This window comes from Oncorhynchus mykiss, chromosome 22, assembly GCF_013265735.2.
Source record: "Oncorhynchus mykiss isolate Arlee chromosome 22, USDA_OmykA_1.1, whole genome shotgun sequence".
Lineage (NCBI taxonomy): Eukaryota > Metazoa > Chordata > Actinopteri > Salmoniformes > Salmonidae > Oncorhynchus > Oncorhynchus mykiss.
Window position 1 is genome coordinate 30,047,924 of NC_048586.1, and position 19,565 is coordinate 30,067,488.

General features: G+C 44.0%; 1 protein-coding gene across 1 annotated transcript in view; it reads left to right on the forward strand.

The window, feature by feature from the left end:
• LOC110501719 (E3 ubiquitin-protein ligase SH3RF3) overlaps window positions 1–19,565 on the forward strand; it is a 77,829-nt gene that overhangs the window by 43,243 nt on the left and 15,021 nt on the right. The window contains exons 2-3 of the mRNA XM_036959071.1: window positions 14,008–14,295; window positions 18,404–18,499. Coding sequence (XP_036814966.1) covers window positions 14,008–14,295; window positions 18,404–18,499 — 384 coding nt within the window. The remainder of the gene's footprint in view (window positions 1–14,007; window positions 14,296–18,403; window positions 18,500–19,565) is intronic.

Here is a 19,565-nt window from a genome sequence, read left to right on the forward strand (position 1 = left end):
GCCTTGATGACAGCTTTGGCATTCTCTTAACCAGTGTCACCTGGAATGCATTTCAATGCATTTCAATTTTTTATGACATTTTTATTTAACTAGGCAAGTCAGTTAAGAACAAATTCGTATTTACAATGACGGCCTAGGAACAGTGGGTTAAAAGCCTTGTTAGCTCGGGGATTCGATCTAGCAATCTTTCGGTTGCTGGCCCAGCGGTCTAACCACTAGGCTACCTACCGCCCCAAAATTAACAGGTGTTAAAATTTGTGGAATTTCTTTCCTTCTTAATGCGTTTGAGCCAATCAGTTTTGTTGTGACAAGTTTCTTCAAGTCCAAAACCATCAAGCGCTATGGTGAAACTGGCTCTCATGAGGACCGCCACAGGAAAGGAAGAGTTACTTCTGCTGCAGAGGATAAGTTAGTAAATAATAAATGCTAATAAATGCTTCATAGAGTTCAAGTAACAGACACATCTCAACATCAACTGTTCAGAGGAGACTGTGTGAATCCAACCGCTGTGTCTTTGAGACGCAGAGTAGGTGAATGGATGATCTCCATATGTGTGGTTCCCACCGGAGGAGGAGGTGTGGTGGTGCTTTGCTGGTCACACTGTCTGTGATTTTTATTCAGAATTCAAGGCACACTTCCAGAGCATTCTGCATTCTGCAGTGATACGCCATCCCATCTGGTTTGCACTTAGTGGGACTATCATTTGTTTTTCAACAGGACAATGACCAAACACACCTCCAGACTGTGTAAGGGTTATTTGACCAAGAAGGAGAGTAATGGAGTGCTGCATCAGATGACCTGGCCTCCACAATCACCCAAATGAGATGGTTTGAGATGAGTTGGACCACAGAGTGAAGGAAAAGAAAGCCAACACGTGCTCAGCATATGTAGGAACTCCTTCAAGACTGTTGGAAAAGCATTCCAGGTGAAGCTGGTTGAGAGAATGCCAAGAGTGTGCAAAGCTGTCATCAATGCAAAGGGTGGCTACTTGGAAGAATATAAAATTGATTTTGATTTATTTAACACTTTTTTGGTTACTACTATTTCATAGTTTTGATGACTTCGCTATTATTCTACAATGTAGAAAATAGTTTTCAAAAATAAAGAAAAACCCTTGAATGAGTAGGTGTGTCCAAACTTTTGACTGGTACTGCATATGATGAATAATACATTATTAATAGATTTATATTTGTGGTTGATATCATTGCCTTGCTCGATTTTCTGGGCTCTGTGAGGTCACGTTGGTGGCTACCCCCTGCTGAAACACACTCTTTATCCGCTTTGAAACACACACACATGTACACAACACAGACAGCTCTTCTCTTATTTATCTGTTACTCAGTTTCGGGCTGGTCTCACTTGCAGCATAGTAACAGGTGTGTGTGTGTGTGTGTGTGTGTGTGTGTGTGTGTGTGTGTGTGTGTGTGTGTGTGTGTGTGTGTGTGTGTGTGTGTGTGTGTGTGTGTGTGTTGCTCTGAAGCGGCTCTCTATTATGCTCTGGACTGTATCCCAGCTGATTGAGCTGAGCAGCTGAGGTCAGGGTACGGGACAACACACACACACACACACTGCCGAACAGGACATACAGGGGCACGGCTGCCTCAGTGACCTCACCCTGACTCCATGACCTCATCATCACCCCCCACTGTCAGCAGGAGGATCTGTGTGCGTGTCCTGCTCAAACATTTGATTTGATTTGATTTGTGCACTCTAAGCAGTCTTGTGGCCACCCACAGTCTGTCATGTGTCATAAGATCTGGCTCCAAGTCTCCAACTCACTCCAGGACATGGTGATATTCTATCTCTCTCTTTCTTTCTCTCTCCTCTCTGTCTTCATCTGTGCAGTCTGTGCACACATACACACCCCGTTCATCAGACAACACCATTCAGCAGACAGGCACCACACAACACAATTAGCATTTCAAAGTAAAGAGGTACATAGAAACACAAAAGTATGCATTTGTGCATTTTGAAAGACTTGCATAAAACCAGAAAATATATTTTCATGTTTCCTATGGCGAGAAACAGGATATACAGTACCAGTCAAAAGTTTGGACACACCTACTCATTCAAGGGTTTTTCTTTACATTGTAGAGTAATGATGAAGATATCAAAACTATGAAATAACACATATGGAATCATGTAGTAATCATGTAGTAATCATGTAGTAATCATGTAGTAAAAAAGTGTTAAACAAATCAAAATATATTTTTGATTTAAGATTCTTCAAAGTAGCCACCCTTTCAGTAGGTGTGTCCAAACTTTTGACTGGTACTGTATTGTTGGTTTGCAAGGCTTTCAGAAATGAGTCCCTTTTCTCCCTCCTTCAGACCGTCATTAACTGAGTGATTTTCAGAGAAGAACAGGTTTAATAGAGTTGATATGAACCCAGAGCCCTGCAGTCTGTTACGTCCTCCCTGCCTGTCCACTCTAACACACTCTCTGTCTGTCTCTATGGCTGACTGCTGACTCTGGGGCAGCATAGGGGTTCAGAGATGGCTCAGAGGGACAGAGCTGTGCTAATGAGGTTTCTATTAGAGAGACGATTAGTCTCTCCCTCACACACACTCTGTGACGGTGCGTGTGTGTGTGTGTGTTAGATCGCTGTTCTCTATACGAGTGAATAATGGCTCTGCAGCTATCTCAGCCTGTGTCTCAGTGGCATGTTTTCCCTGAGCAGGAGAGCCACTGGGCTGCATACGGCTCTGCCAGAGTTCCCCACCGGGGAGGGGGAGAGAGGATAGAGAGAAACTTTAATCAAGTTTTCCCTTTCACTCATTTCCCTCCTCTTCCTTCCGCCGATCTATCTCTCTATCCCGGGGTTTAATACACATCACACGCTTCACACACACACACGCACACCCTGCTGAGCCGTGGACTGTGGTGGGATACTGTACGTTGATATGTTGACTCTCTATGCACACGAGGGGTTGTTCCATGTCATTTCAGCTACCATGACCCCCACATCTCAGATTGTTCTGAAAGATAAGCAATCCTGAAGCATTATATTGTTGAAATATGATTTGATCACTGAGAAATGAAGCTAATTTATATTTGATATAATTTATAGGATTCATATAATATCCAATAATTATAGTACCTAACATCCGATTTGGATAAAACTTTTTCATAACAATGAGCAAGACATGAGGAATACAAAGAAGTGGTGAAAAGCCATCCATGGACCCCCCACACCAATTTTCTGAAGAGAAAAAAAGAATACATCACCAAATTCACTGAGAATACATTACATAGGAAGAACAAACAATACTCTGAGCTGCAGATCCATACTACTTGTCCCACATAGAGAACTGGTACAATATACTCATATTTGGTGTGGGGGGGTCCATGGGGGGCTTTTGACCATTCCTTTGGATTCTAACTCATTGTTAGACAACAATTTGGTGTTAGGTACTATATTTATTGAACATTATATGAATCCTATAAAATGAAATTGCCATGTTGGCCAAGCTTAAATTGTTATTCGGTCTCAGTGATTCACTGTGCTATTGATCCACTTTCCATCTATTATTCATTACCCCCCCCCCCCTGCAGACACACACCTGCACCCCTAGTCTCCCACTATAGACAGTGGCTGCTTTGGAAACATGGACAGACATTCTGCCAGATGGGAAGGAGAGGGGAAGCACAACGCCACTTTACAATGTCCATCACTAACTGAAGCACACACACATCACTCTGCACTTCATGAAAGGGCAGAGTGCCACGAGGTCACCTCTGACAAAGTGAACACACACTTACACACACATCCTCAGCTCAGGGAATGCTATTGACGTGCAAATACAGGTATAGACAGGGTACAGTGCATGTGTTAATGTACATGTAAATATATGCAGAGCCATAGTCACCAACCCAGCCAGGTGAAACCATGACAACCAGCTCTGGTGACAGTCAGAATCCCACTGTCCTAACAACCAGAGGAGAGGGGACTGGGATTCATCATATCACTTTACCATCACTATGATAATGTTAATGTAACATGGAAGTGGTTGGTCAAGGGTGACATTGCTGCTACAATAACATCACTAGACAAAATCTTATTCTGAGGAATCAATACCACAGAGGCTCTGGTTTAGAATGAGACTCTGCATGTTTCCTGTTCCTCCTATTCTGATCAAATCTGGTAGATGTGTTAACATATGTTAGAAGTAGAGAGAGGGGAGGGAGGTGAGAGACGACTATAAATTCACACTCTTCCTAAATAAAAGCAGAACTCCCTCCTCAGTGAGACAGTAGTGTGATGAACAGACATGATGTATATTAGCTGCTCTGGGTAATTTAACTGAGAAGATCTGCCAATTAACCCAGGCAATATAATCTCCTCCCTTAACAAGGAGTTGCAGTCAGTTTAGAATGGGTTGCCAGTAATAAACTGATCCTGAACATCTCCAAAACTAAGAGCATTGTATTTGGTACAAATAATTCCCTAAGCTTTAGACCTCAGCTGAATCTGGAAATGAATGGTGTGGCTGTTGACCAAGTTAAGGAGACTAAATGACTTGGTGTTACCTTAGATTGTAAACTGTCATGGTCAAAACATATAGATTCAATGGTTGTAAAGATGGGGAGAGGTCTAGCCGTAATAAAGCTCTGCTTCTCCACACTTCTTGATCATTGTCCATCGTGTGGTCAAGTGCTGCAAACAAAGACCTAGTTAAACTCCAGAACAGAGATATTAATTGTAATCAGAGGGATAATATAAATGCTATGCATGCCAGTATCACTTGGCTAAGTTGAGGAGACTGACTGCTTCTTTTTATAAGAAACATTAATGTGTTGAACATTTCCAAATTGTTTGCATAGTCAACTTACACAAAGTACTGACACACACACTTACCCCACCAGACATGCCACCAGGGGTCTTTTCACAGTCACCAAATCAAGAACAAATTCAAGAAAGCGCACAGTATTATAGAGAGCCATTATTGCATGGAACTCCCTTCCATTTCATATTGCTCAAATGAACAGCAAACCTGGTTTAAAAAAACAGATGAAACAACACCTCACGGCACAAAGCCTCTCCCCTATTTGACCTACATATTTTGTGTTTATGTATTGATACACTACATGACCAAAAATATGTGGACACCTGCTTGTCGAACGTCTCATTCCAAAATCATGGGCATTGATATGGAGTTGGTCCCACCTTTGCTGCTGTAACAGCCTAAACTATTCTGGGAACTCTGGTTGTACTATACCTATACCTATACACAAACACACACACACAAACACACACACACACACACACACACACACACACACACACACACACACACACACACACAAACATACTGTCAGCAGGAAAGAAGTGTGTGCATGTTAGTGTTACACATTTTGTTGTCATCAATCTACAACCAACGCTAGTTTGAAGGACATTGTAGTACAATTTCAGGTACTATCTACAGACTATCAGTAACATTGCTGTGGGGAATTGCTTCCATTCAGCCACAAGAGCATTAGTGAGGTCAGGCACTGATGTTGGGCAATTAGGCCTGGCTCGCAGTCGGTGTTCCAGTTCATCCCAAAAGTGTTTGATGGGGTTGAGGTCAGGGCTCTGTGCAGGCCAGTCAAGTTCTTCCACACCGATCTGGACAAACCATATGGACCTCGCTTCGTGCATGGGGACATTGTCATGCTGAAACAGGAAAGGGCCTTCCCCAAACTGTTGCCACAAAGTTGGAAGCACAGAATCATCTAGAATGTCATTGTATTCTGTAGCTTTAAGATGTCCCTTTCCTGGAATTAAGGGGCCTAGCCCGAACCATAAAAAACAGCCACAGAACATTATTCCTCCTCAACCAAACTGTACAGTTGGCACTATGCATTGGGGCAGGTAGCATTCTCCTGGCATCCGCCAAACCCAGATTCGTCCGTCAGACTGCCAGATGGCGAAGCGTGATTTGATCACTCCAGGAACGCGAGTTCAATGATGGCGAACTTTACGCCACTCCAGCCGATGCTTCGCGTTGCACATGGTGATCTTAGGCTTGTGTGCTGCTGCTCGGCCATGGAAACCCATTTCATGAAGCTCCCGACAAGCAGTTATTGTGCTGACGTTGCTCCCAGAGGTAGTTTGGAACTCGGTAGTGAGTACTGCAACCGAGCACAGGCGATTTGTACCGGCTTCAGCACTCGGTGGTCCAATTCTATGAGCTTGTGTAGCCTACCATTTCACGGCTGAGCCGTTGTCGCTCCTAGATGTTTCCACTTCACAATAACAGCACTTACAGTTGACCGGGGCAGATCTAGCAGGGAAGAAATTTGATGAATGAACTAGTTGGAAAGGTGGCATCCTATGATGGTGCCACATTGAAAGTCACTGAGCTCTTCAGTAAGGCTATTCTATTGCCAATGTTTGTCTATGGAGATTGCATGGCTGTGTGGCTAAAATAGCCGAATCCACTCATTTGAAGGGGTGTCCTCATACTTTTGTATATATATACAGTCGTGTCCAAAACTTTTGAGAATGACACAAATATTAATTTCCACAAAGTTTGCTGCTTCACTGTCTTTAGATATTTTGTCAGATGTTACTATGGAATACTGAAGTATAATTACAAGCATTTCATAAGTGTCAAAGGCTTTTATTGACAATTACATGAAGTTGATGCAAAGAGTCAATATTTGCAGTGTTGACCCTTTTTTTTCAAGAACTCTGCAATCCGCCCTGGCATGCTGTCAATTAACTTCTGGGCCACATCCTGACTGATGGCAGCCCATTCTTACATAATCAATGCTTGGAGTTTGTCAGAATTTGTGGGTGTTTGTTTGTCCACCCGACTCTTGAGGATTGACCACAAGTTCTCAATGGGATTAAGTTCTGGAGAGTTTCCTAGCCATGGACCCAAAATATCAATGTTTTGTTCCCCGAGCCACTTAGTTATCACTTTTGCCTTATGGCAAGGTAACCCATCATGCTGGAAAAGGCATTGTTCGTCACCAAACTGTTCCTGGATGGTTGGGAGAAGTTGCTCTCGGAGGATGTGTTGGTACCATTCTTTATTCATAGCTGTGTTCTTAGGCAAAATTGTGAGTGAGCCCACTCCCTTGGCTGAGAAGCAACCCCACACATGAATGGTCTCAGGGTGCTTTACTGTTGGCATGACACAGGAGTGATGGTAGCGCTCATCTTGTCTTCTCCGTACAAGCTTTTTTCTGGATGCCCCAAACAATCGGAAAGGGGATTCATCAGAGAAAATTACTTTACCCCGGTCCTCAGCAGTCCAATCCCTGTACCTTTTGCAGAATATCAGTCTGTCCCTGATGTTTTTCCTGGAGAGAAGTGGCTTCTTTGCTGCCCTTCTTGACACCAGGCCATCCTCCAAAAGTCTTCGCCTCACTGTGCGTGCAGATGCAATCACACCTGCCTGCTGCCATTCCTGAGCAAGCTCTGTACTGGTGGTGCCCCGATCCCGCAGCTGAATCAACTTTAGGAGATGGTCCTGGTGCTTGCTGGACTTTCTTGGGCGCCCTGAAGCCTTCTTCACAACAATTGAACCGCTCTCCTTGAAGTTCTTGATGATCTGATAAATGGTTGATTTAGGTGCAATCTTACTGGCAGCAATATCCTTGCCTGTGAAACCCTTTTTGTGCAAAGCAATGATGATGGCACTTGTTTCCTTTGCAGGTAACCATGGGTGACAGAGGAAGAACAATGATTCCAAGCACCACCCTCCTTTTGAATATTCTAGTCTGTTATTCGAACTCAATCAGCATGACAGAGTGATCTCCAGCCTTGTCCTTGTCAACACTCACACCTGTGTTAACGAGAGAATCACTGACATGATGTCAGCTGGTCCTTTTGTGGCATGGCTGAAATGCAGTGGAAATATTTGGGCGGGATTCAGTTCATTTGCATGGCAAAGAGGGACTTTGCAATTAATTGGAATTCATCTGATCACTCTTCATAACATTCTGGAGTAAATTGCCATCATACAAACTGAGGCAGCATTCTCAAAACTTTTGGCCACGACTGTATGCTCTGTGTGCTTTTTGTTTAGTAACAGCTAATGGGATACTAAGAAAATACCTAAATGCCTACCCATTGCTCAAAAGATGTGTTCTTGATTGGATACTACATATGACACACATTTTTGCTTTGTAGCATATACAGATGAAACATTATGGAGTCTTAAAGGCCCAGTGCCATCAAAATTATGATTTCCCAGTGTTTTTTATATATTTCCACACTATGAGGTGGAATAATACTGTGAAATTGTAAAAATTCTGATAATTCCATTTTAGTGTAAGAGCTTTTTGAAAAGGCCTGTTTTTGTAGGATTTTTGGTCTGTCTGGTGACATCACCAGGAGGTAAATTAGACCAATAAGAAAGAGAGTTACAAACATCTCTGCCAATAACAGCTAGTTTTCCACTCCCCACTCAGACCAAGGCAGCCCCCCGCACATCTCTGATTCAGAGGGGTTGTGTTAAATGCGGAAGACACATTTCAGTTGAATGCATTCAGTTGTACAACTGACTAGGTATCCCTCTTTCCCTTTCCCTAAACTCCCAGACAGCCCTAACGAAATTCTTTCTTGAGAAATTGCTCTTTGCTAAGAAGCTATTTTGGTTTATTTTTTGACCATTTTAATTGAAAACAATAACAGTAAAGTACCTAATTTTTACCCAGAAATAATTTGATATTGAGAAAAAAATGTATTGGACCTTTAAAGGAGGCATCGGTATGGCCAAAATGTTCCGACTTCAATTCATTATTTCTCAATGCTTTAAGATACAAATGTCAAATATATGTCAACAATCTTTCCTACCCGTCTATGGAATAAATTTCGTGAAAATTCCCAAAATCATGGTCTTCTTCTGTTCTAGTTTTGTGAGAAATCACCAACTATGTCTGAATGAAGTGTGTGTGGGTGTTAGGGACGGGCTCGGTATTAGGGCAACTATACGTGATCTCCTTCACAAACAGCAGGTTTTATGGAATGCTGGTCTTGGAACAGGAACATTACAGATTTACTATGCTATTACTGGAGGTAAACACACACACGCACACGCACACGCACACACACACACACACACACACACACACACACACACACACACACACACACACACACACACACACACACACAGACACTGATTGTCCAGTAGCTGTAGCAGAAAGGTAACAGGTAACTGCTCAGTGCCCCTCCAAGGACAGAAATAGTTTATTACTGAACAGAGGAAAGGCGAGAGAAGAGAAAGGGAGGAAGAGAGAAAGAGGAGAAAGAGAGGGAGAAATTAAGAGAAGGAGAAGAGGAGAAAAAACAGCTAGCAGATCAGGCTTTAAAGAGACAGACACAGGAGCAGATGGGATCTCAATGCTGCACAGGGAGACTAGGCTGCCCTGACACACACAAACATACACACACACCAGGCAGCTCTCTCTCGCCTGTGGTGCAGTAATTAGAGGTGTGTGTGCCCAGTGGGGATCAGTAATGGGTTTCTCCTGAAAGCCCAGGAGGACAGGAGAGGATGTGTGTGTGTGTGTGTGGGGGGGGGGGTTAGGGCTGGGGTCAGTCTAGAGCTAGTCCATTTCTTAGAAACGTCTTATAATTGTTTGGTTCATTAGCAGTATTGAGCTGTGTGACTGACTGACTGGTCCAGTAGCAGTACTTTAGCTGTAAAGCTGGCTGGCTGACTGGTTCAGTAGCAGTACTTTAGCTGTAAAGCTGGCTGGCTGACTGGTTCAGTAGCAGTACTTTAGCTGTGTAGCTGACTGACTGGTTCAGTAGCAGTACTTTAGCTGTGTAGCTGACTGACTGGTTCAGTAGCAGTACTTTAGCTTTGTTGCTGACTGACTGGTTCAGTAGCAGTACTTTAGCTGTGTAGCTGACTGACTGGTTCAGTAGCAGTACATTAGCTGTGTAGCTGACTGCAGGTACTCAATAAGGAGTTAATGATGATTAATAGACTGCACTCTGGTTGTACTATACCATTACACACACACACACACACACACACACACACACACACACACACACACACACACACACACACACACACACTGGCAGCAGGACAGAAGTGTGTGCATGTTTTGTTGAAGGACTTTGTAGTACAATTGTAGGTACTATCTACAGACTATCAGTAACATATCAACTAACTATCTAGTAACCTTAACCTTAACCCTTATACTAACCCTAAACCTAAACCTTAGCCTAACCGTAGCCCTAACCCTTATTCTAAACCTAACCGTAGCCCTAACCCTTATTCTAAACCTAACCGTAGCCCTAACCCTTATTCTAAACCTAACCGTAGCCCTAACCCTTATTCTAAACCTAACCGTAGCCCTAATCCTTATTCTAAACCTAACCGTAACCTTATCAACTATCCAAATAAAGTGTAACCCCGGAGCTAATGTAATGATATAATCAGGGAATGTGTTGTACATTAGAGCATCATGATGTGTGTGTGTAATGAGCCACGGAATGCAAGAGTACTACCCTCCCTCTCTTCTCATCTGTCATTCCATCTCTCTTTATCCACCCCTCTCTCTCTCTCTCCCTTTCTTCTCATCTGTCATTCTGCATGGTGTTCATGCCAGTGGCAGGATGTGGAAAGAGAGGGAGCACACACACACACACTGGCCTTGCGTCAGCTCCGACTTTAGATGTGTTCTGAGTTGTGCTGTTTTCTGCGCCTAGAGCTTCAGGCTGCTGTCAGATCAGTTAGAGCTTCAGGCTGCTGTCAGATCAGTTAGAGCTTCAGGCTGCTGTCAGATCAGTTAGAGCTTCAGGCTGCTGTCAGATCAGTTAGAGCCTCGGGCTGTGTCTGTCTGTCTCAGGGCAGGATTGGACATACACTCTGGCAGTCCTTTCATCAGGTTGACATCACATGACCACTGGAGACAAGCAGCAGGGCTACATCCTGCTTACAGACATCAACAACAGCAGAACCAAATCTGCCACGAGGCTGACACTAATGGTTCTTCCCAGTGTGGACAGGCAGATTTGGAAAACTTCCATTGTCTTGTTGAGCTAGGCCAATGACTGTATTTGAATGGACAAATCCATTGATCACGAGACAGCATTATTTTCTAAGAATGTAAAACCACCAGGAATTTAGGTAAAAATGAGTTTAATTTAGGAAATCTATTCCCAAATATTCCCACGAATAAAAAAGAGACATACAGTACGTGATCATGTCTCAAGGTAAGCATGGTATAAAAAAATGATTGTTATTTTCAAATACGATCTCTTTTTGGGCTTAGTTGTGGTCAATTTGCAGTGTACAACTTATTATACAGTGCTTTCACAAATTATTCAGACCCCTTGACTTATTCCACATTTTGTTGTTACAGACTGAATTCAAAATTGATTAAATATTAATATACACACAATACCCCATAATGACAAAGTGAAAACATGTTTTTAGTAACGTTGGGAAATTTATTGAGAATGAAATACAGAAGTATTCACACCCTTGAGTCAATACATGTTTGAATCACCTTTGGTAGTGATTACAGCTGTGAGTCTTTCTGGGTAAGTCTCTAAGAGCTTTGCACACCTGGATTGTACAATATTTGCACACTCTTTTTTTAATTCTTTAAGCTCTGTCAAGTTGGTTGATGATCATTGCTAGACAGCCATTTTCAAGTCTTGCCATAGATGTTCAAGACTATTTAAGTCAAAACTGTAAATAGGCCACTCAGGAGCATTCAATGTCATCTTGATAAGCAACTCCAGTGTATATATGGCCTTGTGATTTAGGTTATTGTCCTGCTGAAAGCTGAATTTGTCTCCCTGTGTCTGGTGGAAAGCAGACTGAACCAGGTTTTCCTCTAGGATTTTGCCTGTGCTTAGCTCTATTGCGTTTATTTTTATCCTAAAAAACTTCTTAATCCTCGCCGCTGACAAGCATACCCATAACATGACGCTTTCTTTGCCACATTTTTTGCAGTTTTACTTTAGTGCCTTATTGCGAACAGGATGTATGTTTTGGGATATTTTTATTCTGTACAAGTTTCCTTCTTTCCAGTCTGTATAGGTTAGTAATGTGGAGTAACTACAATGTTGCTGATCCATCCTCAGTTTTCTCCCATCACACCCATTAAACTCTGTAACTGTTTTAAAGTCAATATTGGTCTCATGGTGAAATTCCTGAGTGGTTTCCTTCCTCTCCGGCAACTGAGTTAGTAAGGACACCTGTATCTTTGTAGTGATTGGGTGTGTTGATTCACCATCCAAAGTGTAACTAATAACTTCATCATGCTCAAAAGGATATTCAATGTCTGCTTTAAAACATTTTTTTTTTACCCATATACCCATAGGTGACCTTCTTTGGTCTTTGTGGTTGAATTTGTGTTTGAAATTCACTGCTCAACTGAGGGACCTTACAGATAATTGTATGTGTGGGGTACAGATATGTGGTGGTCATTTAAAAATCATGTTTAGTACACTATTACTGCACACATATTCCATGCAACTTAATATGTGACTTGTTAAGCACATTTTTACTCCTAAACTTATTTAGGCTTGCCATAACAAAGGGTGTGAATATTTATTCACTCAAGACATTTCAGCTTTACATTTTGAATTCATTTGTAAAATTCTACAAACCTAATTCCACTTTGACGTTATGGGGTGTTGTGTGTAGGCCAGTGACAACACATCTCAATGTAATACGTATTGAATTCAGCCTGCAACATAACAAAATGTAGAAAAAGCAAGAGGTGTGACTACTTTCTGTAATTATGTTCCGCCTCCCTGACCATCCAGCCCAACAAAATCCGTCCTGCGGCTGAATCTATACTGAACACAAATATAAACGCAACATGTAATGTGTTGGTCCCATGTTTCATGAGCTGATATAAAAGATCCCAGAAATTTTCCAGACGCACATAAAGCTTATTTCTCTCAAATGTTGTGCACAAATTTGTTCACATCCCTGTTAATGAGCATTTTTCCTTTGCCACGGTACTCCATCCACCTGACATGTGTGGCATATCAAAAAAATGATTAAACAGTATGATCATTACACAGGTGCACCTTGTGGAAAATAAAAGGCCACTCTAAAATGTGCTGTTTTGTCACACAATACAATGTCACAGATGTCTGAAGTTTTGAGGGAGTGTGCAATTTGCACTTGGCAGTACGTCCAACCGGCCTCACAACCACAGACCACATGTATGGTGTTGTGTGGACGAGTGGTTTGCTGATGTCAACGTTGTGAACTGAGTGCCCCAGATCCTGAGGCTCATTGTTGTGCCATTCATCCGACACTATCACTTCATGTTTCAGCATGATAATGCACAGCCCCAAGGATCTGTAAACATTCATGTAATCTGAAAATGTCCCAGTTCTTCCATGGCCTGCATACTCACCAGATATGTCACCCATTGAGCATGTTTGGGATGCTCTGGATCGATGTGTACGACAATGTGTTCCAGTTCCTGCCAATATCCAGCAACTTGGCCATTGAGGAGTGGGACAACATTCCACAGACCACAATTAACAGCCTGATCAACTCTGTGTGAAGGAGATGTGTTGCTCTGAATGAGACCAATGGTGGTCACACCGGATTCTGACTGGTTTTCTGAGCCACGCCCCTCACCTTTTTTTAAGGTATCTGTGACCAACAGATGCATATCTTTATTCCCAGTCATGTGAAATCCATAGATTAGGGCCTAATGAATTTATTTCAATTGACTGATTTCCTTATATGAACTGTAACTCAGTAAAATCTTTGAAATTGTTGCATGTTGCGTTTATATTTTTGTTCAGTATAGTTGCTTATCTCTGGTATAGGGTCTGTCTTCTCTTTCCTCCAGAGTTTACCCACCCTGCCCTGTGGGAAGGTCTAACGTGTCTCCTCTCTGTCCTCCAGAGTTTACCCATCCTGCCCTGTGGGAAGGTCTAACGTGTCTCCTCTCTCTCCTCCAGAGTTTACCCGCCCTGCCCTGTGGGAAGGTCTAACATATTTCCTCTCTCCACTCCAGAACATCCTTGCCCTGTGGGAAGGTCTAACTTATCTCTTCTTTCTCCTCCAGAGTTTACCTAATCTAACCCTAACCCTGCCCTGTGGAAAGGCTCTCTATTCCTACGAGGGGAAGGAACCTGGAGACCTGCAGTTTGCAAAAGGGGACATCATCATCCTGCGACGTAAAGTTGACGACAACTGGTACCATGGGGAGCTGAACAGTTGTCATGGTTTCCTGCCAGCTAGTTACATCGCGTTGTTACGGCCGCTGAGCCAAACTCCGCCCACAGGAAAGGCCTTGTACGACTTTGAAGTCAAAGACAAAGATCAGGACAAAGACTGTCTGGCCTTCTCGAAGGTACACACACACACATGCACGCACACACAAACCTACACACAGGAACACACGCTGACTCACTGTAATCCACTGTGTGTGTATCTATGAATACGTTTACATGGACACTGATCAAATAAAATGTCATTTTATTGGTCGCGTACACATATTTTGCAGATGTTATTGCAGGTGCATCAAAATGCTTATGTTTCTAGCTCCAACAGTACAGTAATACCTAACAAAACAAAACAATACACGCAAAAATGAAGACATATCAGAACGAGTATTGTCCGAGTGTGGAATATAAATATATATACAAAAGTATATGGACACCCCTTCAAATTAGTGGATTCTGCTATTTCAGCCAGACCCATTGCTGATGTAACAGTAAAGCTTCCGTCCCTCTCCTCACCCCTACCTGGGCTTGAACCAGGGACCCCCTGCATACATCAACAAATACCTTCCAAGAAGCATCGTTACCCATCGCTCCACAAAAGCCCTGGCTCTTGCAGGGCAAGGGGAACAACTACTTCAAGGTCTCAGAGCGAGTGACGTCACCGATTGAAACGCTATTAGAGCGCACCCCGCACACTAGCTAGTCATTTCACATCGGTTACACTGACAGGTGTATAAAATCGAGCACACAGCCATGCAATCTCCATAGACAAACATTGACAGTAGAATGGCCTTACTGAAGAGCTCAGTGACATTCAACGTGGCACCATCATAGGATGCCACCTTTCCAACAAATCAGTGTGTCAAATTTCTGCCCTGCTAGAGCAACCCCGGGCAACTGTAAGTGCTATTATTGTGACGTGTAAAATTCTAGGAGCAACAACGGCTCAGCCGAGAAGTGGTAGGCCACACAAGCTAACAGAACGGGACTGCCGAGTGCTGAAGCACGTAGTTCGAAAAAATCGTCTGTCTTCGGTTGCAACTCTCACTACCGAGTTCCAAAGCAACGTCAGCACATCAACTGTTTGTCGGCAGCTTCATGAAATGGGTTTTCATGACCGAGCAGCCGCACACAAGCCTAAGATGCCATGCGCAATGCCAAAGTGTCGGCTGGAGTTATGTAAAGCTCGTCGCCATTGGACTCTTGAGCAGTGGAAACACGTTCTCTGGAGTGATGATTTACTCTTCAAATCAAATTGTATTAGTCACATGCGCCGAATACAACAGTGAAATGCTTACTTACAAGCCCTTAACCAACAATGCAGTTTAAAAAATACAAATAAGAATAGGAAATAAAAGTAACAAGTAGTTAAAGAGCAGCAGCAAAATAACAATAGCGAGACTATATACAGGGGGTACCAACAGAGGGTACCGGTACAGAGTCAATGTGCGGTGGCACCGGTTAGCCGAGGCAATTGAGGAAATATGTACATGTAGATAGAGTTATTAAAGTGACTATGCATAGATAATAACAGAGAGTAGCAGCGGTGTAAAAGGGGGAGCAATGCAAATAGTCTAGGTGGCCATTTGATTAGATGTTCAGGAGTCTTATGGCTTGAGGGTAGAAGTTGTTTAGAAAACTCTTGGACCTAGACTTGGTGCTCTGGTACCGCTTGCCGTGCAGCAGCATAGAGAACAGTCTATGACTAGGGTGGCTGGAGTTTTGGACAATTTTTAGGGCCTTCCTCTGACACCACCTGGTGTAGAGGTCCTGGATGGCAGGGAGCTTGGCCCCAGTGATGTACTGGGTTGTACCCACTACCCTCTGTAGTGCCTGGCGGTCGGATGCCGAGAAGTTGCCATACCAGGCAGTGATGCCACCAATGGTGCAGCTGTAGAACCTTTTGAGGATCTGAGGACCCATGCCAAATATTTTCAGTCTCCTGAGGGAGAATAGGTTTTGTTGTGCCTTCTTCACGACTGTCTTGGTGTGCTTGGACCATGTTAGTTTGTTGGTGATGTGGACACCAAGGAACTTGAAGCTCTCAACCTGCTCCACTACAGCCCTGTCGATGAGAAAGGGGGCGTGCTCAGTCCTCCTTTTCCTGTAGTCCACAATCATCTCCTTTGTCTTGATCGCGTTGAGGGGGAGGTTGTTGTCCTGGTACCACACACGGCCAGGTCTCTGACCTCCTCCCTATTGGCTGTCTCGTCGTTGTTGGTGATCAGGCCTACCACTGGTGTGTCATCGGCAAACTTAATGATGGTTTTGGAGTCATGCCTGGCCATGCAGTTATGAGTGAACAGGGAGTATAGGAGGGGACTGATCACGCACCCCTGAGGGGCCCCTGTGTTGAGGATCAGCGTGGCGGATGTGTTGTTACCTACCCTTACCACCTGGGGGCGGCCCGTCAGGAAGTCCAGGATTCAGTTGCAGAGGGAGGTGTTTAGTCCCAGAGTCCTTAGCTTCACCATCTGGCAGTCCAACGGACGAATCTGGGTTTGGCGGATGCCAGGAGAGAACGCTACCTTACACAATGCATAGTGCCAACTGCAAAGTTTGGTGGAGAAGGAAGGGCTGTTTTTCATGGTTTGGGCTAGGCAGCACAAAATGACATTCTAGAAGATTCTGTGCTTCAAACTTTGTGGCAACCGCTTGGGGAAGGCCCTTTTCCTGTTTCAGCATAACAACGCCCCTGTGCACAAAGCGAGGTCCATACAGCAATGGATTGCCGAATATCGGTGTGGAAGAACTTGAGTGGCCTGCACAGAGCCTCATCGAACATCTTTATCCCCTTACTGTGTGTATAACGTAGTAGTTGTGGAATTGTTGGGTTAGGTTAGATTACTCGTTGGTTATTACTGCATTGTCGGAACTAGAAGCACAAGCATTTCGCTACACTCGCATTAACATCTGCTAACCATGTGTATGTGACAAATAAAATTGTGATTTGATTTGATTTGATCGAACACCTGTGGGATGAATTGGAACGCTGATTGCGAGCCAGGCTTAGTAGCCCAACATCAGTGACCAACCTCTCTAATGCTGTTGTGGCTGAATGGAAGCAAGTCCCTGCAGCAATGTTCCAACATCTAGTGGAAAGCCTTCCCAGAAGAGTGGAGTGGAGGCTCTCTATGATACCCTACTGGATGTTTTGTGTTTATCTAAGCAGTCTACCTTCTCCTCCGTCTATCTTTCTCCCTCTTTATCTGAATATAGTTTTTCTCCTCCTATGTGGGAGAGCGAGAGAGTAACCCCCCTTCTCCAGCACAGTGTTTGTGATAAACAGTGATTTGTATTCCCTCTGCTCCTCTCCTCTTCAAAGCTCATCATTTGTTCATGCTGTTACACACTCTAGGTGAGGACACTGGCGAATGGAACATATCTCGTTCTCTCTCATTCTCTGTGTGTGTGTTCCTCAGCAGCACCTGGCCTCATACACTCTCTCAGGATGGGGCTGAGGGCCAAGTCAGGACAGAGAGACACAGACATGCACTTCCTTTTCGCACACACAGAATCACAGCTGCAGTTCCCTAGCTAAATTACTAAATGGAAGGATGGGTTTAAATTCAAAGAGAGAATGAGAGGGAGGCGGAGAGGGAGACAGAGAGGGAGACAGAAAGGGAGACAGAGAGGGAGACGGAGAGGGAGTGAATGAGAGACGGAGAGCAGCATGTAAGCCTGCATGTAACAGGGCCAGTGGGTCAGATAATATATCTCTAGGAGAGAGAGAGAAACCTTATCCCTCTCTTACGGTTTCTCTTTCTGCCATCATCTCCCTCCCTCTCCTTCTTTCCCTCTGTGATGATGAGAAATTAGTAGAGACAGTGGTATCATTAGGTCATGGGCAGAGGCAGAGAAAACGAAGGGGGCAGGCCAAGATAGAGAGGGAGAGGGGAGATAGTGTGGGAGAGTGAGAGAAAGAGAGACTCACACATGGTGATTTTAATGCAGGGAAATCAGTTTTACCCCATTTTTTACCAGCATGTCACCACCAAAAAGAGGCAACACAACTCTAGACCACCCGAGAGAGAGAGAGAGAGAGAGAGAGAGAGAGAGAGAGAGAGAGAGACAGAGAGAGAGAGAGAGAGAGACAGAGAGAGAGAGAGAGAGAGAGAGAGAGGGAGACAGAGAGACAGAGAGAGAGAGAGAGACAGAGAGAGAGAGAGAGAGAGAGAGATGAATATAAGCTTAATTCCTGTTGTGTCCTTATAAACCATACTGTCTGTTCAATAGGATGAGGTTCTGACGGTGATCAGACGAGTGGATGACAACTGGGCAGAGGGCATGCTGGGAGATAAGATCGGGATCTTCCCCATCCTCTATGTAGAGGTAACAACAAACACACACACGGGGGGGTCTTATTAGATAGGGATACATCAATAATTAAGACTCTTCCATCACTTTGACGGGAGGCTATGTGTGCGTGCGTATGTGTGTTGTGAAGGGGGAGGTTAGGGTTAGTAGGGGGGTACATAATGAGGGTGTCCCAGCTGGAGGCGAGTGGAGCGTTGGGGGAGGGAGGAAGGAGCTCTCTCCTCTCTCCTTGTCTCCTATGGTGGTGTAGCAGTTAACCCTTCACACCTTTAACACAAGAAGAGCCTAGAGCGTCATGTGGATGTCATAACACACTGTCGTTCTTAATATCACAAATTGAAGGAGGACATTTTTGACTGGTTTCCCTCTGCTGCCCGTCCTACTCCCGACAGTTGAAGGTGCCCTGCCCCGTTGATAATTACCCCCATAATTGCCTCGAAATAGCATATATTAAATGTATTCATTAGACTGTTAGAATGTTGACGTCCAAACACACACAAATACACACACTGTATGGCACAGTGAGCACAGGGCTGCTCAGATGAAAGACGATCACAGAGAGAAAGAAAGTACAGGGTGAAGGATGGTTCTGCCTCAGAGAACAACGCGCACACACACACACACACACACACACACACACACACACACACACACACACACACACACACACACACACATACACACACAAACTCTCACACCATTTCTGGTGAGGTAAAAGGTGAAGGCCCTTGTGAATAGTGTAAAGAGCCAGTCACACATTCAGGTATATTGTGTATACTGTGGGAACGTATGCATGAGATGGGGAGAGGAATTCACTGTCTGTCTGTGTCTGAGTGTGTATTTGACCTTCATAGAGAAAGACTGTGTGTGCGTCTCCATTCGTCCCCTGAGAGTAATGCCGTCAGTGCGGGATCAATCTATCAGGCTCATTAGCATATGTTCTGATTAGCATATCTATTAATATGGAGATGGCGACGTCTCACACACTGAGTCAGATCCACTCTGTCCTGCCCCATACAGTCTATACTTACACACTGAGACAGATCCACTCTGTCCTGCCCCCCTACAGTCTATACTCACA